The 24,534-nt window shown below is 35.8% G+C and overlaps 1 protein-coding gene across 8 annotated transcripts in view; it reads left to right on the top strand.

The window, feature by feature from the left end:
• CCDC66 (coiled-coil domain containing 66) overlaps positions 1 to 24,534 on the top strand; it is a 75,509-nt gene that overhangs the window by 18,693 nt on the left and 32,282 nt on the right. For 7 of the 8 annotated variants that reach the window (XM_087866949.1, XM_045807382.2, XM_087866950.1 and 4 more), the window contains 6 exons: positions 8,103 to 8,234; positions 8,635 to 8,885; positions 9,106 to 9,190; positions 10,031 to 10,192; positions 13,455 to 13,599; positions 14,726 to 14,812. In XM_087866949.1, the coding sequence (XP_087723075.1) occupies positions 8,103 to 8,234; positions 8,635 to 8,885; positions 9,106 to 9,190; positions 10,031 to 10,192; positions 13,455 to 13,599; positions 14,726 to 14,812 (862 nt within the window). The remainder of the gene's footprint in view (positions 1 to 8,102; positions 8,235 to 8,634; positions 8,886 to 9,105; positions 9,191 to 10,030; positions 10,193 to 13,454; positions 13,600 to 14,725; positions 14,813 to 24,534) is intronic. The other variant, XM_045807387.2, reaches the window with a different exon arrangement.

Here is a 24,534-nt window from a genome sequence, read left to right as displayed (position 1 = left end):
GATCTTTCCCTGATTTTTCATTTTTTTAAAGAAGTTTTTAAAGATTATTTCTGGGTCAGAAAATGAATCAGAATTAAAACACAGTAAGGAATTTGTGGTTTAAAAAAAGGGACTATATAGCTTCCACAAAGTCTCTGAGACTTTGTGAAATAAGGTAAATTGCAAAACAGTACATATGATATAACCATTTCTATGTTTAAAGGGAAAAAAATATGGACGATGTATCAACAAATATGAATACATAAAAGAAAGCAGATTGTTGGCATTGTCTAAGTCTGGTGAGAGAGTAATGGAAGCAAAGGGAAACATTCCACTTTTCTTTATGCTTTTGTTTGTTTTATGCTTTATGCTTTTGTGTTGATGTGTTGCATGATCTCTCTATAAAGACAGAGTTAATTATGATTCTGAAACCCACGTAAAGGTTAAGAATGTAGAAAGCAAAGATAACCACTAGCTTAATTATAAACAGAATAGCTAGTGTAATCTGTACACACAGAAAACAAAAATCAACTCTGAAAGGTCAAAAATCTTTTATTTAAAAGCAGAGGTATGAGAACCCCACAGACCTTAAAAGAGATACACTTGAAATAAAATTACACATTATTAAAAATAGATTATATAAGCCAATCAAAATTTAAAAAAAACAAAAAGCAAAATTGCTAGTAATTTTAGAAACATTACTTTGGGAGAGAAAGCTGTTAACTTATTTATTTTAATGTAAGCTCTATGCCCAGAGTGGAGCCCAGCATGGGACTTGAACTCATGACTTTGAAATCAAGACCTGAGCTGAAATCAAGAGTTGGATGCTTAACTGAGCCACCCAGGCACCCCCATGATAAATTATTTTTGCTAAAATGTAGAGTCAATAACAAAGATGTAAAAATAATATTTTTGTGATTTGTAAGCCAAAAATAAATATGAGAAATTGAGGCACATTTTTACTAGGGTATTATCAGAGTATTTGGACAATAAAAGTATCAGTAATTTTGTTTTCTACAAACACGTGTATCAAATTTTCAAATATCAACAGAGAAGTCACAGAATTTGCTATAATGTTATAAGAAAAACATAACCAAAAATTAAAGTTAAGCAGAAAATACTGACAACAAATAAGCTTTTACAAGCTTAAAAATACTAAGATCCCATCATCTCAAGATTCTGAACCTCGGTTGTAAACTGCTAGTACTTGCCCTTAAGGTCAGTTCCTAAGATACTGGAAAAACGAGTATTTTTGGTTTGTTGAATTGGTAGGTTGCGTGTGGTAGAAGTTAACCCACCATCTCTGTGGGAGAAGAAAATAGGAAATGAATGGTTGGAATTCTGTTCTTGTTAATATGCTTCCCCCCATCCCCTAATGTCATTATCTTAAACAGTGCCTCACATTTACTGTAAGTCAGATCTCTGTTCTAGCTGTCCCATAGAATAAAATCCTGGGCCAGTCCTTGCTTAAATCTTACTTCTTTGCAGGCACTTGGAAGATCAGGTGGAGACTACTCTGCCCCTTCCTGTTCATACTCGCTTGTCTGGTGAATTACGGTTACAATCTAAGGAGTGTTCTCAAAAAAGAAGCTCTGAGGGGAGTGATTGTTTTTAGTGCCTGAAGTTTCCATCCTAGGGCCAGGCTAGTCTCCTCTGCCATTGCTGCTACTGAATATATTGGCTGTTCGTTGCTGGACAAGTTTGGTTGGTAATGCCAGGAAAAAAATTAACTGCTGCAAATAACATAAATGTTAGAGGAACAACAATTTCAAAGGAAGAACAGTGCAGATAGAGGATATCAGAGTCTAACAGAAGCAAAAATATTAGGACAGATGAATTCATAAATTTAGTTTAATGAATATAATAAAAGAAGTAAGGGAAAGTGTTATAAGTGAGAACATGGAAGAGAGACAACCATGCAGAAAATTTAGGTGTGAAACATACAATAAAGTATAAAATATAATAGATGAGAAATAGTGGGAATGATAGAGCTAGGGAATGAATAAATAATTGGAAAGCCATATATATTTTTAAAAATCTTGAAAAAGGAAAGGACAAATGGGGAAAAAATTTTAAGGCAGTATGAAAATGAAAATAGAAATGCTGACATTCCCTCCAAACAAGAGGGAAATTTGGAGAAGAGAGGAAATACTTGAAAAAGTAATTGAGATCAGTTTATTAACTGACCCTTGATTTAAAGGGCTAGAGAGCACCCCGAAAAGAGAATAAGGAATACCTCACTATACATACTAACCTGAAATTTAGGAATATGGAAGACCAAGAAATTCTAAAGGCCTGCAGAAAGAAAGAACAAGCAGTATATAAAAGAACAAGTTTGAGCTTCACTTTTTCTGGCAGCAACACTGGGTACAAGATAACTATGGAATCATATTTTCAAAGTTGATGGAAAGAACTTAAAACTTAGAATTTCATATGTAGCCAAGCTATCATTATCTATGTATCTATGATAGATAATAAAAGATCCTCAGCCATTAAAGTCTTCTGAAGATTTTTATTAAAAGATGACATTGAAACCAGTTTTGAATGAAGTGCTTAACCAAAAAGGTAAGGTAAATTAAGGGATGCTGCAAGAGATTTGTGGTTATTTACCTTGGTAGAGTTGATTGTTATCTTTATAAAAAATATATACTTGGGGCACCTGGGTGGCTCAGTCGTTAAGTGTCTGCCTTCAGCTCAGGGCATGAACCCAGGGTCCTGGGATCAAGCCCCGTATCAGGCTCCCTGCTCTGCTGGGAGCCTGCTTCTTCCTCTCCCATTCCCCCTGCTTGTGTTCCCTCTCTCTCTGGCTGTCTCTCTCTCTGTCAAATAAATAAATAAAATCTTTAAAAATTATATATATATATCCTTAATAACTGAAAGGTCTAGTTAATACCAACCTTGATGTGTTGGCAGAGGATGGCAAGATCAAAGGATATGCGAACATATTAAAGTTCTTATTAGAAGATGATATCTTCGATGTCAAAAATTTAAAGCCTTAAAAATAAAGTGGGTAAACTGAAATGTAAGATTAAGGTAGAAATAGGACCAAATGTATCAATAAATATAATAAATCTAGGTGAAGCAAAACTCACCAATTAAGAAAATTACTGATTAGAATAAAGAAATCTAGATACTTTCTAGAATACAAGACACACCTAAAGCATAGGAATACAGCAAGGTTGAAAACAATAGGATCAAAAAAATGCTAACCAAAATAAAATTGTTATTGCTGCACTAATAAAAATAAGACAAATCATTATTAGGGATGGTGAGGGTTGTAAATATAGATGGAAGATTTAGCATATCAAGAAGGTATAGCAATTTTTAACGTGCGTGAACCTGATAAAAATATATGAAACAAAAATTGGTAGACTCAAATAAAGACTTCAATATCTGAATTGAGAAATTGTTAAAACTGCAGAGAAATTTTTTAAAAATATTTATTTATTTTATAGAGAAAGTGAGACCGTGAATGGGAGGGGGACAGAGAATCTCCAGCAGAATCTGTGCTGAGCATGGAGCCCAATGCAAGGCTTGATCTCACGACCCCGAGATCACAGTCCAAACCAAAGCCAGGAGTTAGACACTTAACCAACTGTGCCACCCACGCACCCTAAAACAGCAGAGAAACTTATAAATTCTTTATTTAAACAGAGATTTCAGTGTAGAAATCAGAATAGCAAGTTGGTCCTAGTTAACATATCAGGTTTTTGTTTTTGTTTTAGATTTTATTTATTTGACAGAGAGCGAGACAGCCAGCGAGAGAGGGAACACAAGCAGGGGGAATGGGAGAGAGGAAGAAGCAGGCTCCCAGCAGAGCAGGGAGCCCGATGCGGGGTTCGATCCCAGGACCCTGAGCTGAAGGAAAACGCTTTAACTACTTAGCCACCCAGGTGCCCCAACAGATCAGATTCTTTGTTCAACAATTGGGAAATACTTTCTCAGGCACACATGGATATTTACAAAAAGTGATTTGTGTTAGGACATAAAGATTCAGATAAAATTTAAATAGCTATTGTAAAGTGATCTCTAACTACAAGTAACTTAGAAGTTACTAATAAGAGTTTTTTAACTACTAAATACGTATTTGGAAATTAAAAATCACACTGAGTAACTTGAGTAAAAAAAAACTATAATGGAAATCACAAATACTTGGAACAAAATGATAATGGTTACACACCAGAAACACATCAAAAATTCAAGAGAAAGTGTATTAGAAAAGAAAACCTTTTAAGCAGTATGCTAGGTGTCCATATTAAGTTAGAAAAAGGAACAACAGATTAAATTAGAAGAAATCATGAAAATAGGGGTACCAGTCATAACATACAAAGCTGAAAGTTGCCTGTTTTGAAAGAAATAACAAAATATATCTCTAGAAAAGACTGATCAAGAAGATAAAATTATGAGAAAATGGCATAATTGCAGGTGGGGTAATTTATTAGCAGATAATTTATTAGTGGATATCTTATGCCAACAATTCTGAAAACTTAGGTGAAATGGAGAAATTACTGTAAAAATCATAACTTAAAGTAAGTGACTTGGGGGCACCTGGCTGGCTCAGTTGGTAGAGCGTGTGACTCTTGTAAGTTTGAGCCCCATGTTGGGTGTACAGATTACTTAAAAAAAAAAAAAAAAGGAACTGACTTAAACGAAACACTTGAATAGTCTTGTTACTGTTAAATGTAGGTCTGGTTAGAAAGATTTCCCCACAAGGGAAGTAAAATGTCCAAGTGGTTTTACTAACAATTTCTACCAAACTTTTATGGAATAAATTCCAAGTTTATTCAGATACCCAGATGGTAAAAATATGGAATAGCTCCCAATTCATTGTACAAGACCAATATAAACTTGATACTAAAGCCAGGAAAATAAGGTTTATTTTATTCAGGAATATACACCCAAAAATTCTAAAGAAAATATTACCAATTAAATTTCAGTAATATATAAAAAGTAATAAATATGGGTGCCTGGGTGGCTCAGTTGGTTAAACTTCTACCTTTGGCTCAGGTCATGATCCCAGAGGCCCCGGGGATCAAGTCCCACATCGGGCTCTTTGCTCAGTGGGGAGTCTGCTGCTCCCTCTGACCTTCCCCTTCTTGTGCTTTCTGTCACTCTCTCAAATATGTATTTTTTAAAAGTAATAATATGTCATGACTAAGATTTTTCCTAGGTAGTTAAGGAAATATTTTAAAATCCACAGGTATACCATTTTAATAATGAAAGAAAATATGTTGGCGGGGGCGCCTGGATGGCTCAGTGTGTTAAGCATTCAACTCTTCATCTCAGCTCAGGTCTTGATCTCACAGTTGTGAGTTGAAGCCCCATGTTAGGTTCCATGCTGAGCATCAAGCCTACTTAAAAAAGAAATCTCAATAGGTACACAAAAAGTATTTGACAAGATTTACCCCAATTCATGAAGGAATTGCCTTAAGAAATTTGTCTGAAGGAATTTCCAACTTAAAAAAGAAACACATTGGAAAAACTGGGCAGCTATATTTAAAAGAAGAAACTGGACCACTTTCTTACACCATACACAAATATAAACTCAGAATGGATTAAGGACCCAGATGTGAGACCTGAAACCATAAAAATGCTAAAAGAGAGCACCATATGCAGTAATTTCTCTGCCATTAGCCACAGCAGCATTTTTCTAGATCCATCTCCTCAGGCAGGGGGAACAAAAGCAAAAATAAACTATTGGGTCTTCATCAAAATAAAAAACTTCTGTACAGTAAAGGAGACAACAAAACTAAAAGACAACCTACTGAATGGGAGAAGGTATTTGCAAATGATATACTTGATGAGGGTTTAGTCTCCAAAATATATACAGAACTTAACTTGGCATACAAAAAAACAAGTAATCCAATTTAAAAATGGGCAGAAGACATGAACAGACATTTCTTGAAAGAAGACATACTGCAGATGGCCAACAGACCTATGAAAAGATACTCAGCATCACTCAGCATCAGGGAAATGCAAATGAAAACTATAATGAGATATCACCTCACACCTGTCAGAAATGCTAAAATCAAAAACACAAGAAACAACAAGTACTGGCAAAGATGTGGAGAAAAGGGAACTCTCATGCGCTGTTGGGGGGAATGCAAACTGGTGCAGCCACTGTGGAAAACAGTATGCTCAGAAAATTAAAAATAGAACTACCATATGATCCAGTAATTGGCAGTACTGGGTATTTACCCAAAGAATATGAAAACACTAATTCGAATGGATAGGTGCACCCCTGTGTTCGTTACGGCATTATTTACATTAGCCAAATTATGGAAGCAGCCCAAGTGTCCATTGATAGATGAATGGATGAAGAAGATATGGTATATATACAATGGAATATAACTCAGCCATAAAAAAGAGTGAAATCTTGCCATTTGCAACAACATGGAGCCAGAAAGTATTATGCTAAGCAAAGTAAGTCAGAGAAGGACAAATACCATATTATTTCACTCAAATGTGAATGTAAAAAACAAATGAACAAATTAAAAAGGCAAACTGAAAAAACAGACTTGAAACCAGATCTGGTTAAATCAGACGTAAGAAACAGATGACAGAGTTCTAAGGTGATTGAGTGCCATGTTGAGAATGTCTTGTAAGAAGTTCAAAGGGGCCATTTGTTTTTCTTTTCCATTTTCATCTCTTAAGATAACATTTTTAGAGCTAGAATTATTCACTTACCTACCTGAAGATAAGATAATACTCCTTTTGAAGTGGTTCTTTTAAGCTTAAAGAAATGTGATGGTTTTTATCTCTTTGAAAAATGTAAGAATACATGAGATATTAAGATTTTTTTCTTTTATATAAATATTTCCTTCCTTTGATCAAAGCAATTGCTTACAGACTAGGAGCTTTGTCATTGTTTCTGTTAAAAACAAAGGCGGTGGTGGGGGCGCCTGGGTGGCGCAGTCCTTAAGCGTCTGCCTTTGGCTCAGGGCGTGATCCCAGCATTCTGGGTTTGAGCCCCGCATTAGGCTCCTTGGCTGGTAGCCTGATTCTTCCTCTCCCACTCCCCCTGCTTGTGTTCCCTCTCGCTGGCTGTCTCTCTCTCTCTCTGTCAAATAAATAAATAAAATCTTTAAAAAATAAAAACAAAGGCGGAAAGTAACATCAGGTATATTGCCATTGTAATATTCAAACTACTTTTTAAATTATGTCTTGCAGTTATTCCATATAATAAAGTATTTGTTGCTTAGCTTTTGCCTTTCAGGACAATTTGAGTAGAATATATTCTTTTCGGGGCGCCTGGGTGGCACAGTGGTTAAGCGTCTGCCTTCGGCTCAGGGTGTGATCCCGGAGTTATGGGATCGAGCCCCACATCAGGCTCTTCTGCTGTGAGCCTGCTTCTTCCTCTCCCACTCCCCCTGCTCGTGTTCCCTCTCTCACTGGCTGTCTCTATCTCTGTCGAATAAATAAATAAAATCTTTAAAAAAAAAAAAAAGAATATATTCTTTTCTTTTTGTTAGAGCATACCAAATTCTCATAAATTAAGCAACAAATTTTTATGCTACTGTTTAATTTTTGTTTTTTTCTTAGAATTCAAGGACTTAACCTGAACACAGTATGTTTTTCTTACTGAAACGTCATAGACTGTGATAGGGCTATAGCACTTACATTTGCTCTTGTAAACCTTTTATTGAATGGAAAAGAGGGATATCCTAGAAAGACATCATGATTCAAGAGAAAACCTCTGGCTCTCTTACATCCTTCTGGCTCTTGGTCCAAAGGCAACATTTGTTGTATTCTGAAGCCAAATGTAAAACAATATTCATCTATTGTAAATTATCAGTAACTCCTTTCAAAGTGTAAACAAAACTATTAGGATAGACTTTTGAAAAATCTTATAATTATTTTAGATAAAGGATTTATTTTTCATTAGAAAATTACTTTTTTTTTACGTTTAGTTCCTTGTTCTTTACTAGTATATGTTACAAATATTCTGAAAATTGAAATACATGTTTAATTTTTGTATAACTCAAATTTTTTTGTTTACAGTTATTGTTCCTCTTAGAGATAAATGCCTTTCTGCTTAAATCTGTATAAATTTTTGGCAAGATTTATAAAGTGGTTAGAAAAAGAGAGCTCCACTGTAGATAGTTTTGATGACTGTTGTTTAGGAAGCATTACCACCGGAGCGCCCTTTCAGTGCCTTGAAACAAGAACAGCAGAGGAAATGGATTGAAGATTTGAATAAGCAAATAGAAGATGATCGGCAAAGAAAAATAGAGGGAAAAATTACATCTTCAAAGGTAACTTATAAATTTATGTGGATGATATAAAGGGAAAAAATAATTTGAGTCTTTAATCATAAACCTAAAAGTATCCTAAAACTATTTGACAAGACTACAGTATTCAAATTATTACACATTTGCTCTTGTAAACCTTTTATTGACTGCATTTAGTTAATGATTTTGCATGGTTTCTTAAAAATAACTTTTTAGGAATTTCCTTATTCTTTGAATTTCTCATATTCTTCATGTTAGTTATCTAAGTAGATATGGAATTAGTAAAGAATGTAGCTCCGTTAATTTTTATGATGCTTATTCTGCTCTATGGTGATTTTTAAAAATTGTGTTTGATTATCATTTAGGACTTTATACATGAGAACAATTGGAAAAATTCTTAGTAATTCTTATTTATCATGATTAGGGTGAGGAACATGACAGATGGGCAATGCATTTTGATTCATTAAAGAACTATCCTGCTTCTCAATCTCAAATGTCCTCTCGGTCACCACACAACCAACCAGAGTACTTCTGTGTCTCTCCGGACACTCAGGAACTGGCTGATCTCCGCAGTGTTTATACACCTACAACTGGAAGCCAGGTCGAACCTTCAGAGGAGGAGCATATAGCAAAACCGGTTAGAGATATAACCACGGCAAATAGTCAGAAAACAAAGTAAGTTTATTTTTCAGTGTTTATTAATGTTTAAGAAAATCTGTGTGCTTTATTAAAAGGACTGTGGTTATATTTATAATATGTGTTAATTGATTTCAGGTTTGGTATTTTTCTTTAAAGTAGAAGTGACTAGTGGATATATCTGAAACAAAAATAATTTAGCATCTTGTTAAAATTACCTTTTGGGAGTTTTGAATAGCTAAAGTGTCTGTCTTGCCAGCTTTCTCCGTTCTATGACTGCTCTCTTGGATCCAGCTCAGATCGAAGAACGTGACAGGCGACGACAGAAACAGTTAGAACATCAGGTATTGCATTGTAAAATACTGTTCTTTGCATTAATAAGTATTAGTCATGGCCAGTGGATATCTAAATAAATGGAAATTAAAATTCTAATATAAATGTACAGCACAAGCCCTCTCCAGTCCTGTGATGAATCTAATTCTTACTCCAGCTGGCATTAATATTAAAATTATACTGATGCTGAGAACCAGACAGTATCACATAGTACAGCCTGCCAGAAGAGAAGGTCTTTAATGTTGTGTAAGTTGTATATATGAAATGGCACTAAATCTAAAGTTAGTACTGGTTATTTTTTTTCATGTTTTTAGTTCTTCTGAATTTCGTTTAGGATGAGAATTAGTTCTTTTAAGGGAACTATATCGGGCATTGAAGTAGAATTCTGATTGAGAAATCTAGCAGATAATATAAGAAAGGAGACTAAGATTAAAATTCTCTCCTAATTTTAGTCTAACACTAAAGGGACTTAAAATTCTGAATAATTCTTTAAAACCTCTGATACATGAAGAATTCAGTTTAATTAATATTGTTAGTCTTAATCAGTAAGTGAATTACAGAACGACTGCTACTTACCAGGCACTATGCTAAGTGCTGAGATTTTTTTCTTTAGTTGTTTTTGAATTACTTCTTCTAACAGCCCTCCTCTGGTTAAAGAAAATCATATAGAATTTGACAGACGAGAGATGGGACAAATACATTGGAAATTTGACATTTTAACTTTATTTATATATGTAATACTATATTATATATTATCTGCTACTGATAAACTTATTTTAGAAATACAAATGCTTCAAATGGGTTTTTTAAATTTGTGACAGTGCTTTTTATGATTTATGATTTATAACTAGAAAGCCATCACTGCTCAGGTAGAAGAGAAACGCAGGAAGAAGCAGCTGGAAGAACAGCAAAGAAAGAAGGAAGAAGAAGAAGAGGAGCGTCGCTTAGCACGGGAACGAGAAGAGATGCAGAAACAGTATGAACAAGACATACTTAAGCAAAAACAAAAGGAAGTAAGTATATATTTAAAAAATTTTTATTGAAATATAGTTGACACACAGTGTTACATTAGTTTCAGGTGTACAGCAACAGTGATTCAAGAGTCCTGTATGTTATGCTGTCTTCACAAGCATACCATACACAATATTATAGTACCATTGACTGTATTCCTGTGCTGTAGCTTTTATCCCTATGACTTCTTCATTTCATAACTGGAAGTCTGTATCTCCCACTCCTCTTCCCTCATTTACTAACCCCTGCTTCCCCGGTACTGGTTTGTGGGTCTCTTTTTGTGTTTGTTTGGGGTTTTTTGTTTTGCTTTTCATTTTATCTTTTTAGATTCCACATGTAGTGACTTCATATAGTATTTGTCTTTCCCATCTGACTTATTTCATTGAGCATAATACCCTCTGTGCCCATCCATGTTACTGCAGATGGCAAGATCTCATTCTTTTTTATGGAATAATACTCTACTTTTTGTATATACCACATCTTCTTTATCTATTCATCTGCTCATGGACACTTGGGCTGCTTGCATATCTTGGCTATTGTAAATAATGCTGCAGTAAACGTACAGGTGCATATATCTTTTGTTTCTTTTCGGTAAATACTCTGTAGTGGAATTACTGGATCATGTGATCTACTTCTAATTTTTTGAGGAAGGTCCATACTGTTTTCCACAGAGGTTATACTGATTTCCATTCCCACCAGTAGTGCAGGAGGGTTCCTTTTCTGTACATCCTCACCAACACTTGTTGTTTCTAATCTTTTTGATACTAACTGTGCTGACTAGGGTGAGATGATATAATTATGGTTTTGATTTGCATTTCCCTGATGATTAGTGATGTTGAGCATCTTTTCCTGTGTCTGTTAGCCATTTGTATGCTTTGGGAAAATGTTTGTTTGGGTCCCCTGCCCTTTTTTAAAAATCAGATTATTTTGGGGGGGGGACACCAGGGTGGCTCAGTTGGTTAAGTGTCTGACTCTTGATTTCAGTTCAGGTCATGCTTACTGGGTCGTGAGATGAAGCCCAATGTGGAGCCTGCTTAAGATTCTCTCCATCTGCCCTTCCTTGGCCCCTCTCCCCCATTCATGTGCTCATGCTCTCTGTCTTGAAATAAAATGAATTTGGGGTTTTGATGTTGAGTTACATTAGTTCTTTTGTGTATTTTGTTTATTAACTCCTTTTCACATTTATTGTTTGCTAATATCTTCTCCCATTTAGTAATTTGTTGTGTTGTTTTGTGGATGGTTTCTTTTGTTGTGTAGAAGCTTTTTATTTTGATGTAATCTCCAACAGTTTATTTGTGCTTTTATTTCCCTTGCCTGAGGAGACAGATCTAAAAAAACGTTGATAAGGCTGAGGTCCAAGAGGTTACTGCTTATGTTTTCTTTAAGGAGTTTTATGGTTTTAGGTCTCACAGTTTAGATCTATTTGAGTTTATTTTTGTGTATGGTGGAAGAAAATCCAGTTTCATTCTTGTGCATGTAACTGTCCGGTTTTCCCAGCCTTTTTTGTTGAAGAGACTGTCTTACCCATTGCATATTCTTGCCGCCTTTGTCATAGATTAGTTGACCATCTAAACATGGTTTTATTCCTGGGCCATCTGTCCTCTTCTACTGATCTGTTTTGTGCCATTACTATACTATTTTGAGTACTAGCTTTGTAGCATATATGACTTGAAATCTGAGATTGTGATACCTTCAGCTTTGTTCTGCTTCCTCAAAATTGCTTTGGCTATTTGGGGTCCTTTGTGGTTCCATAAAGATTTTAAGATTATTTGTTCTAGTTCTATGGAAAATACTATTGGTATTTTGATAGGGATTACATTGACTCTGTGGATTGCTTTGAGTAGAATAGACATTATAATACTTTCAGTCCATGAACATGGTAGTATTTATATTATAAATAACATTATAGAATAAAAATGGATGTATTTTTAAAGGAAAAATAATCAGAAGTTGAACATTTGCATGTATTTTGAAATTTTGAAGGTGTATGCAGAAACACTGAAGTTTTGCATTTATAAAGGTTATGAATGAAAGGGAAAAGCTAGAGAAGGTTTAATTATTTTAAGGGATTGCTTCACAAATGCTGTATTGCTTGGGTTTTTTCCTCTGCTAAGAAAGGCCAATACAGTACAGGACAAAAGTTATCCATGTGCTTCATTTTGAAATGTTTTCTAAGCAATGATATGTATATATTTTTTTAAAGATTTTATGTATTTATTTGACAGAGAGAGAGACAGCCAGCGAGAGAGGGAACATAAGCAGGGGGAGCGGGCGAGGAAGAAGCAGGCTCCCAGTGGAGGAGCCTGATGCAGGGCTTTATCCCAGAACGCCGGGATCACACCCTGAGCCAAAGGCAGACGCTTAACGACTGAGCCACCCAGGCGCCCCTCTAAGCAATGATTTTTAATAAATATTCTAGATGTGTTAAAAGAAATGATTGGCCTTTCTGTCTGTATCCATTAGTGAACAGGAGCATATATTTGCTGTGATTGGCTGGGATTGATGATACATTTTATTGCTGTGTCAGAGTTTTCCTGTGTGCTAAATAAGAGCCTTTTTAAAAAAGAGTAGATACCTGGTTAGCTAGGAGAACATCTCTATTAAATGGTACACGCAGCGTAGGTATGATTGTGTCAGGTGCCATGTTTGAGCTGACCTGACATGAGCAAATCCTACAATGACATGTGATTGCCAGGGATTTGTGAGGTTTAGAGTAGAGCATAGAGCATTTCCCCTGGCCCTGGGAGATGGAGCCCAGAGTCTGCATTTTCTTGATATTTCCCATTTTCAGCCTTCACTCAACACTTAGCTGATGAAGCAGCAGATGGTCTGGGTTTAATTTCGTCATGTTGAATAGGTTGAGCCAACTACTCCTATGAAATAACTATGTACGTGAAAAAGTCAAAGGCTCATTTGTTTGAATTGCAAGAAATGGCCATAAACCTTGTATTTTACCTCTTAATAATCTATTTTTAATCTTAATGGAATTCTGATGGAAATGACCACTGGTTTTAGAAACTTTGAAAACTATTACTATAAACTTCAGTGGGTAAAAAGAGTTCTTATATTTGTGGTCTAATACAGCTGTAGAATATGATACTAAAATGTAAGCTCCAAAAGCGAGAAACTTTGCCCTGTTGACTGGTTCTCCCAGTATCTTGAATAGCGCCTGGCACATAGTAGGAGCTTATCTGCTCAGAGTAGTCAAGTCTGTACGTGTTTGATGATTATATTTAATAATTTTGTGCACTTCAATATTAACAGGAAATCATGACTCTCAAGACAAATGAGCTATTCCAGACGATGCAGAGAGCACAGGAGCTAGCACAGAGGCTGAAACAAGAACAGAGAATCCGAGAACTGGCTCAAAAGGGACATGACACTTCTGGATTGATTAAAAATCTTGGCGGTAAGCACTTCACTAGAATTTTACTTATAATATCTTTTGAAGAGGATTTTAAATAACTGCCTCTTTTTAATACCTTTAACACGCCTGTTGACTGAATATTGTTTAAGGAATTTCAGACCTTGAACTAATGTAACTTCATAATGCTTATTTTATTTGGGAAATTGCCTTAAGAGCAGAATTAAATAATGTTACACTTCCCAATAATCTTTTACGATATAGGAAAGATGTTAGGGTTCAAAGCTGACAGCCAAGAAAGAATTCTTGAGATACCTTTGGTGCAAAAAGGTGGTTTTATTAAAGCACGGGGACAGGACCTGTGGGCAGAAAGAGCAGCACTTAGGGTCATGAGGAGTGGCTCATTATATACTTTCAAGTTGTGCAGGGTTAGGGACAGTGTAAGTTTCTAAGGAATTTGAAAGCAAGGTTTCCAGGACCTTGAGGGGGCTAGCTATTGTTGGGAAAAGGTCATTTATTACTGTCTGATAAAACCTTAGTTATGAGACCCTTCAGATTATATCAGTGGATCATATGATTGGGGGATGATTGTCAACATGTATCGGGGGCCGGGACGGCGGTAGAGATAAAGGAAGTTTCCGAAGGAATTTTTTTTATCTTAAAGTAGACTTACAGGATTGTGGGGGTTGGGCTAAGATTGCCTTTTGCCCTTAGCAAAGTGTCAACATCCAGGCAGTTGAGTTCCTAGAGGAATGTCACTGTCTATTTCAAGGACTTGTCAATGGGCTGTAAGTAGTAAGGAAATTTAATAATTTTTCTTCTGCGTTTGTTTCCCATTTTACATAAATTTTCTTATGTTTTGCTTACAGTAGGTAAAATGTATATTTTTTTTGCCCAGTTTTTTTAGAGAAATCTATGAAGTGATCTCCCCCTGTATTCAGTATGGGATAAAAATGCAGGTCACTTTTTGTAAGAAACTTTAGGATAGCCCTTTTACATTTTTATTGCAGTGTTCACACTGATTGCACTAAAAATCTTGTGTGTATTTAGTTGCTGCTACACATACTTTCTGTTACTCTTTCTGAACTGTCATTATGTTGGATAATATATTTCTCTTGCCAGTTGATAAAAGTGGAATATAATGCATCTACTAACAACATTTCAAATTTAGGACATGGCTTGGATGATGTCAGTGGTAAAAAGAATACATGTACCAATTCTGCAACCTCTCCCAAAAAGGATACTGCTGTACAAACAGGTATTTGTTTAAAAGTTGTGATTTGGTTTAAAATTTACTTAAAATTAACATCACAGTTAGAATTAAGATCAATTTAGAATTGAGCTCTGTTTAAAAATGAATTCACCAAAATTTTCAATAAAAATTAGAAAATAAAGGGATCTCTTGATTTTTAATTTCTCTGTAACAGTTTTATTGAGGCTTAATTCACATAGCATAAAGTTAACCTTTTAAAGGATACAATGCAATGTTTTGGGTTTTTTTTTTCTTCAAGTTTTTATTTAAATTCTAGTTAATATATATGGTGACGTTGTTTCAGATGTAGAATTTAGTGTTTCATCACTTACATATAATACCCAGTGTGCATCACAAGTGCTCTCCTAAATACCCATTACCCATTTAGCCCGTTCCCCCACACACCTCCCTCTATAACCCCTCATTTTGTTTTTGTTTTTTTTCTTATTTATTTGAGAGAGAGGGAGAGCAAGAGAGAGAGCAGAAGCAGAAGGGAGAAGCAGAGGGAGGAGAGGGAGAGGCAGACTCCCCGCTGAGCAGGGAGCCCGATGTCGGGCTCGATCCCAGGACCCTGAGATCATGACCTGAGCTGAAGGCAGACATTGAACTGACTGAGCCACCCAGGTGCCACAATACCTTCTAGTTCCATCCAGGTCATTGCAAATGGCAGAATTTCATTCTTCTTGATGGCTGAGTAATATACCATCTTCTTTATCCATTAATCAGTCGATGGACACCTGGGCTCTTTCCATATTTTGGCTATAGTTGATAATGCTGCTATAAACAGGGTGCATCTGCCCCTTTGAATCAGTATTTTTTGTGTCCTTTGGGTAAATGCCTAGTAGTGCAATTGCTGGGTCATAGGGTAAATCTGTTTTTAACTTTTTGAGGAACCGCCATACAGTTTTCCAGAGTGGCTGCATCAGTTTGCAGTCTCATCAACAGTGTAAGAGGGTTCCCCTTTCTCCACATACCTGCCAACATCTGTTGTTTCCTGTGCCATTAATTTTAGCCGTTTTGACAGGTGTGAGGTGGTATCTCATCATGGTTTTGGTTTGTATTCTCCTGATAATGAGTGAAGTTGAGCATCTTTTCATGTGCTTATTAGGCATCTATATGTCTTTGGAAAAATGTCTGTTCGTGTCTTCTGCCCATTTCTTTTTTCTTTTTTCTTTTTTTTAAGATTTTTAAATTTATTAGAGAGAGGGAGCACAAGCAGGGGGAGCAGCAGGGAGAGGGAGAAGGCAGCTCTCTGCTGAGCAGGCTGCCCGATGGCAGGACTTGATCCCAGGACTCCAGGATTATGACTTGAGCCGAAGGCAGACGCTTAAGTGACTGAGCCACCCAGGCGCCCCTTTTGCCCATTTCTTAACTGGATTATTCATTTTTGGGGTGTTGAGTTTGATAAGTTCTTTATAGATTTTGGATACTAACCCTTTTTTGGACACATCATTTGCAAATATGTTCTCCCATTCTCTAGGTTGCCTTTTAGTTTTGTTGATTGTTTTCTTTGCTGTGCAGAAGCTTTTTACCTTGATGAAGTCCCAATAGTTCATTTTTGCTTTTGTTTCCCTTGCCTCTAGAGACATGTCTAATAAGTTGCTATGGCTGAGGTCAAAGAAGTTGCTGCCTATGTTCTACTCTAGGCTTTTGATGGATTCCCGTCTCACATTTAGGTCTTTCACCCATTTCGAATTTATCTTTGTGTGTGGTGTATGAAAGTAGTCCAGTTTCATTCTTCTGCATGTTGCTGTCCAGTTCTCCCAACACCATTTGTTGAAGAGACTGTGTTTTTTTCCATTGGATATTCTTTCCTGCTTTGTTGAAGATTAGTTGACCATAGAGTTGAGGGTCCATTTCTGGGTTCTCTATTCTGTTCTGTTGATCTGTGTGTCTGTTTTGTGCCAGTACCGTACTGTCTTGATGAGTATAGCTTTGTAATAAGAGCTTGAAGTCTGGCATTGTGATGCCACCAGCTTTTGTTTTCTTTTTCAAGATTGCTTTGGCTGTTTGGGGTCTTTTCTGGTTCCATACAAATTACAGGATTATTTGTTCCAGCTCTGTGAAAAAAGTTGATGGTATTTTGATAGGGATTGCATTGAATGTGTGGATTGCTCTGGGTAGCATAGACATTTTAACAGTATTTGTTCTTCCAGTCCACGAGCATGGAATGTGTTTCCATATCTTTGTCTTTCTCAATTTCTTTCATGAATGTTCTGTAGTTTTCTGAGTACAGATCCTTTGCCTATTTGGTTAGGTTTATTCCTAAGTATCATAGCTTTTGGTGCAATTGTAAATGGGATTGACTCCTTAATTTCTCTTTCTTCTCATTGTTAGTATATAGAAATGCAACTGATTTCTGTGCATTGATTTTATATCCTGCCACTTTGCTGAATTCCTGTATGAGTGCTAGCAATTTTGGGGTGGAATCTTTTGAGTTTTCTACATAGAGTATCATGTCATCTGCAAAGAGTGAGAGTTTGACTTCTTTGCCAATTTGGATGCCTTTTATTTCTTTTTGGTGTCTGATTGCTGAGGTTAGGACTTCTAGTACTATGTTGAACGACAGTGGTGATAGTGGACATTCCTGCTGTGTTCCTGACCATGGGGAAAAGCTCTCAGGTTTTCCCCATTGAGAATGATATTTGCTGTGGGCTTTTTGTATATGGCTTCTTTGATATTGAGGTATGTTCCCTCTATCCCTACACTGTGAAGAGTTTTAATCAAAAAAGTATGCTGTACCTTGTCAAATGCTTTTTCTGCATCAGTTGAGAGGATCATATGTTTCTTATCCTTTCTTTTATTAATGTGGTGTATCATGTTGACTCATCTGTAAATATTGAACCATCCCTGCAGTCCAGGAATAAATCCCACTTGATCATGGTGAATAATTCTTTTAATGTACTGTTGAAGTTGATTTGCTAGTGTCTTGTTGAGAATTTTCACATCTGTGTTCATCAAGTGTATTGGCCTATAATTTTCCTTTTTGGTGGGGTCTTTGGTTTTGGAATCAAGGTAATGCCTCATAGAATGAGTTTGGAAGTTTTCTTTCCATTTCTCTTTTTTTGGAACTGTTTGAGAAGAATGTGTATTAACTTTTCTTCAAATGTCTGGTAGAATTCTGGGAAGCCATCTGGCCCTAGACTTTTGAATTTGGGAGATTTTTGATTACTCATTCATTTTCTTTGCTGGTTATGGGTCTATTCAAATTTTTTTCTTCCTGTTTCAGTTTTGGCAGTTTGTATGTTTCTAAGAATTTATCCATTTCTTCCAGATGCTTATTTTGTTGGCATATGATTTTTCATAATAGTCTCTTACTATTGTTTGTAATAGTTGTTTGTAGTTCTGTGGTGTTGGTTGTGATCTCTCTTCTTTCATTTGTGATTTAATTTATTTGGGTCCTTTCTCTTCTCGTTTTGATAAGTCTGGCCAGGGGTTTATCAGTTTTATTCTTTCAGAGAAACAGATTTTAGTTTCATTGATCTTTTCTACTATTTTTTATCTCTGCTCTTATCTTTATTATTTCCTTTCTTCTGCTGCTTTAGGCTTTATTTGCTGTTCCTTTTCTAGCTCTTTTAGGTGTAAGGTTAGGTTGTATATTTGAGATTTTTCTTGCTTCTTGATGTAGGCTTGTATTGCAGTATACTTTCCTCTTACAACCACCTTTGCTGCATCCCAGAGGTTTTGGACTGTTGTGTTTTCATTTGCTTCCATGCATTTTTTAAAATTTCTTCTTTAATTTCCTGGTTAACCTCCTCTTTCTTTAGTAGGACATTCTTTAACCTCCATGTGTTTGTGGTCTTTCCAAATTTTTTCTTGTGGTTGACTTCAGGTTTCATAGCATTGTGGTCTGAAAATATGCATGGTATGATCTCAGTCTTTTTGTACTTTGTTGAAGGCCTGATTTGTGATCCAGTATGTGATCTATTCTGGAGAATGTTCCATGTGCCCTCAAAAAGAATGTGTATTCTGCTTTAGGATGAAATGTTCTGAATATGTCTGTTAAGTCCCTCTGGTCCAGTGTATCATTCAAAGCCATTGTTCCCTTTTGATTTTCTGCTTAATCTGTCCATTGCTGTAAGTGGTGTATTAAAGTCTCCCGTTGCTATTACTGAGTTTCCTTATGTTTGTTATTAATTGATTTATATCTTTGGGTGCTCCCAAGTTGGGGGCGTAAATATTTACAATTGTTAGATCTTCTTGTTGTTAGACCCCTTGTTTATGAGATAGTACCCTTCTTTATCTCGTTACGTTTTTTGGTTCAAAATCTAGTTTGGTATAAATATGGCTACTCTGGCTTTCTTTTGACTTCTGTTAGCATGATAGTTTGTTCTTTATCACCTCACTTTCAATCTGCAGGTGTCTTTAGGTCTAAAATGAGTTTCTTGTAAGCATCATATAGATGGGGTGTGTGTGGTTTTTTTTATATCCATTCTGATACTTTATATCTTTTGATTGGGGCATTTAGTTCATTTACATTCAGAGTAATTATTTATAGATAAGAATGTAGTGCCATTGTATTGCCTGTAAAGTTGCTGTTTCTGGAGATTTTCTCTGTTTCTTTCCAGCTTTTGTTGCTTTTGGTCTTTCTTTCCCACTTAAAGGGTCCTCTTTAATACTTTTTGTGGGGTGGTAGTTTAGTCATCATGAACTCCTTTAGTTTTTGTTTGGGAAGCTCTTGATCTCCTTCTATTCTAGATGACAACCTTGATGGATAAGTATTCTTGACGGCATATTTTTCCCCTTCAGCACCTTGAATATATCAAGCCACTCTTTTCTGGCCTGCCAGGTTTCTTTGGAGAGATCTACTACTACCTGATTTGTCTTCCTTTGTAGGTTAGGGATTTCTTTTCCCTTGCTGCTTGCAGGATTCTTTCCTTACCTCTGTATATTGCAGATTTTACTGTGCTGTGTCTTGGTGTTGGTGGGCTTTTGTTGAGTTTGATGGGAGTTCTCTGTGCTTCCCAGGTTTGGATGACTGTTTCCTTCCCCAGGAAGAAGGAAGTTGTCATCTATAATGTGCCCAAATAAAACTTATGATGCAGTGTTTTTTTAAAGAGTACAATTAGAGTTTATTTAGAGTTATGCAACCATCCCCACAATGAATTTTAGAACATTTTTATCACCCCCAAAAAGAACCCCTGTGTTCATCAGCAGTCGTTCTCCATCTTCTCCCTTGTCTCCAGTCTTAGGTAACCACTAATCTACTTTCTGTTACTCTAGATTTGTCTATTCTAGACATTTCATAAATTGGAATCATACCATATGTGGTATTTTGTGCCTGGATTCTTTCACTTAGTGTAATGTTTTAAGGCTCATCATGTTGTAACATGTAGCAGTACATCATTCTTTTTCATCACTGCATAATATTCCATTTTATGCATATACCACATTATGTTTATTCCTTCATCAGTTGGTGGACATTTGGGTTAATCCTGCTTTTTGGCTATTAAAGATACACTATGAACACTAATACAGAACTTATGTAAGACATATTTTCAGGTCTCTTGGGAGAGAAGAGTAGCATTGCTGAGTCATATATAACTGTATGTTTAGCATTTGAGGAATTGTAAAAGTTTTCCAAACTCTGTCATTTTATATTTCCATTAGCACTGTATGCAGTTTCTCTTGCATGTTCACCTACACTTACTATTCTCATGGTTATAAAGTGGTATGTGATTGTGGTTTTGATTTACATTTCCCCAGTGACCAATGATGTTGAACATTTTTTCATGTGTTCATCTTATTTAAGATTTTATTTATTTGAGAGAGAGCAAGCAAGTGTACAAGCAGGGGGAAGGGTGAGCAGGAGAGGGAGAAGCAGGCTCCCCACTGGGTAGGGAGCCAGATGCAGGGCTCAGTCCCAGGACCCTGGGATTATGACCTGAGCCAAAGGCAGACGATTAACCAACTGAGCCACCCAAGCACCCTCATGTGTTTATTTTGATTTTTTAAAAATGTGATAAGGTAATACCCATGTTGGGCATTATTATAGGTCTCCATGCTTACTGTGAATCCTTTCAATCTTTTACGTATCTTTCTGGGAATTTTTTTTTTTTTTTTTTTTAAGATTTTATTTATTTGACAGAGATAGAGACAGCCAGCGAGAGAGGGAACACAAGCAGGGGGAGTGGGAGAGGAAGAAGCAGGCTCATAGTGGAGGAGCCTGACGTGGGGCTTGATCCCGTAACGCCGGGATCACTCCCTGAGCCGAAGGCAGACGCTTAACTGCTGTGCCACCCAGGCGCCCCTGGGAAATTTTTTTTTAATAGCTTTATTTTGATTGATCCAGGAAATCCCTTTAACTTTTCGCTTTTTGAAATCCAGGGATAATTGACATATATCATTAGTTTCAGGTGTGTAACATAATGATTCTATATTTGTGTATGCTGCAAAGTGGTCACAGTAAGTCTAGTTAACATTCATCACCATCAGTTACAAAATTTTTTTCTTGTGATGAGATCTTTTAAGATTTATTCTCTTAATTGTGGAATTCTTATTAACTATAGTCACTGTGTTGTACATTACATCCCCATGACTTATAAACTGGAATTTGTACCTTGTGACTCTTCACCCATTTTGCCTTTCCTTCCCCTCGCACTGCTGCCTTTGGCAAAAATATCCCTATCTATGAGCATCTGTGTGGTTTTGTTTTGTTTTGTTTTGTTTTGTTTGGTGTGTATATATATATATAGTTTTTAAGATTCCACATATAAGTAAGATCGTTATGGTATTCTTCTTTCTCTTTTTTTTCTTAGCATAATGCCCTCAAGGTCCATCCATGTGGTCACAAATGGCAAGATTTCATTTGTTTTTATGGCTGGATAATATTCTTTTGTGTGTGTGCACACACTACATTTTCTTTATATTTGTCTGACACTTAGGTTGCTTCCATGTCTTTACTATTGTAAATAATGCTCCAGTGAACATGGGAGTGCATATATCTTTTTGAGTTAGTGTCCTATATATACCCTGAGGTGGAATTGCTGGATCACGTGGTAGTAGTTCTTTTAATTTTTTGAGGAACTTTATACTGTTTTCCATAGTGGAAATTTACCAATTTACAACCTCCACCAACAGGGCATGAGGGTTCCCTTTTCTCCACCTCCTTGCCAATTCTTGTCATTTCTTCTCTTTTTGATACTCAACATTCTGACTGGTACGAGGCCATATCTCACTGTGGTTTTGATTTTCATTTCCCTGATGATTAGTGATGTTGAGCATCTTCTTACGTAGCTCTTAGCCATCTGCAGGTTTTCTTTGGAAAATTGTTCAGATCTTCTGCCCATTTTAAAAATCAGATTGTATCTTTGCTTTTGCTATTGCATTGTATGATTTCTTTATGTATTTTGGATATTAACCCCTTATCAGATATATCATTTGCAAATATTTTCTCCAATTTAGTAGGTTGCCTTTTCATTTTGTTGGTTTCCTTTGCCCTTTGCTGTGAAGAATGTTTTTGGTTTGATACAGTCTTACTTGTTTACTTTTACTTTTGTTCCCTTTGCTTTTGGACTCAGATTAAAAAAATCATTGCCAACATCAATGTCAAGGAGTTTACTACCTATGTTTTCAATTCTAGGGGTTTTGTCTCAGGTCCTTTATTCAAGTTTTTAATCTATTTTGAGCTCATTTTTGTGTATAGTATAAGATAGTAGTCCAGTTTCATTATTTTGCATTTGACTGTCGAGTTTTCCCAGCACTGTTTACTGAAGAGACTGTTCTTTCCCCATTGTGTATTTTTTGCTCCTTTGTTGTAAATTAACTGTCTGTGTAAGTGTGGATTTATTTCTTGGCACCCTGTTCTGTTCTTTTGATCTGGGTCTGTTTTTATGTCAGTGACATACTATTTTGATTACTATAGCTTTGTGATGTAGTTTGAAATCATGTACTGTGATGCCTCCAGCTTTGTTCTTTCCCACAGTTGCTTTGGTTATTTAGGGTCTTTTGTTTGCATAGAAATCTTGGGATTGTTCTATTTCTGTTGAAAAATGCCATTGGAATTTTGATAGGAATTGCAATGACTCTGCAGATTGCTTTGGACAGTACAGATATTTTAAGAATATTAATTTTTCCAGTCAGTGAGCATGGAATGTCTTTGCATTTATTTATGTATTCTTCAGTTTCTTTTAGTAATGTCTTATCGTTTTTCATTGTACAGGTTTTTCACATCCTTGGTTAAATTTATTCCTAGGTATTTTATTTTTGATGCAATTGCAAGTGGGATTTTTTTCTTAATTGCTCTAAGTTTTAGTGTATAGAAACACTGCAGATTCTTGTATATTGATTTTTATATCCTGCGCCTTATCAAATTTGTTTTTTCTGACAGATTTTGGTGGAGTCTTTAGAGTTTTCTATATATATAAGATGTTATCGTAAATAGTTTTTCTTCTTCCTTTCCAGCTTGGATGCCTTTTCTTTCTCTTGCCTAATTGCCATGGGACTTCCAGTACTGTGTTGAGTGAAAGTGTGGAAAATAGACATCCTTGTCTTGTTCTTGATCTTAGAAAAAACTTTTCACTTTTTCACTGCTGAATATTATGTAAGCTATTTTCTTGTCATACATAGTCTTATGTTGAGGTATATTCCCTTATACCCTATATATGAGAATTTTTATCATAAATGGATGTTGAATTTTTGTCAGATGCTTTTTCTGCATCTGTTGAGATCATATGATCTATATCTTTCATTTTGTTACTGTGTTGTATGTCTTATTGGCAGTTGTTGCAACATACTTGCATCTCTGGAATAAATCCTACTCGATCATGGTGTATAATTCTTTTAATGTATTGTTGAATTCTGTTTGCTACTATTTTGTTGAGGAATTTGGCCTGTAATTTAGTTTTCTTGTAGCATTCTCTGATTTTGGTATCAGGGTGATGCTGGCTTCATAAAGTGAGTTTGGAAGTGTTTCCCTCCTCTTTTATTTTTGGGAAGAGTTTGAGAAGGATTTGTATTAATTCTTCTTTGAATGTAGGGTGGAATTCACCGATGAATCCATCTGGGCCTGGTCTTCTGTTTCTAGGGAGGTTTATTACTGATTCTCCTCACTTGTAATAAGTCTGTTTGGATTTTCTCTCTCTTTATGGTTGTATGTTTCTAGGAATTTATCCATTTGTTCTAGGTTGTCAAATTTGTTCGTGTGCAATTGTTCATAGTAGTCTTATGATCCTTTGTATTTCTGTATTGGTTGTAATGTCTTTTTCATTCTGAGTCCTCTCATTTTTCTTGAAGGTTCTAGCTAAAGTTTGTCAGTTTTATCTTTTCAAAAAAACAGCTTAGTTTCATTCATACCTTCTGTTGTCTTCATAGTCTCTATTTCATTTATTTCCATTCTGATCTTTGATATTTCCTTCCTTTTACTGACTTTGGTGGTTCTTTTTCCTTGAGATTGGAAGTTATGTTTATTTGAGATTTTGTTTCTTGATGTGTAGGCATTTATCAAATTTCCCTTCCCTTAGAACTGTTTTTACTGCATCCCATAAGCTTTTATGTTGTATTTCCATTTTAATTTGCTTCAAGACATTTATTTTTTATTTTTTTGGCCTATTGACTAAGTGGCATGTTATTTAATCTCCACATGATTGTGAATTTTCCAGTTTTTTGCAGGTAATTGTTAATTTCTAGTTTCATATCATTGTGGTTGAAAAAATGCATGATGTAATTTGAATTTGCATGAATAATAATTATTAAGACTAACTTTGTGGCCTACCATGATCTGTCCTGGA

Source organism: Ursus americanus, chromosome 14, assembly GCF_024610735.1.
Source record: "Ursus americanus isolate L20-20 chromosome 14, mUrsAme1.1.p, whole genome shotgun sequence".
NCBI lineage: Eukaryota > Metazoa > Chordata > Mammalia > Carnivora > Ursidae > Ursus > Ursus americanus.
The sequence above is the reverse complement of the archived record's forward strand: the minus strand, read 5'-3'. Positions and strand labels throughout refer to the sequence as shown.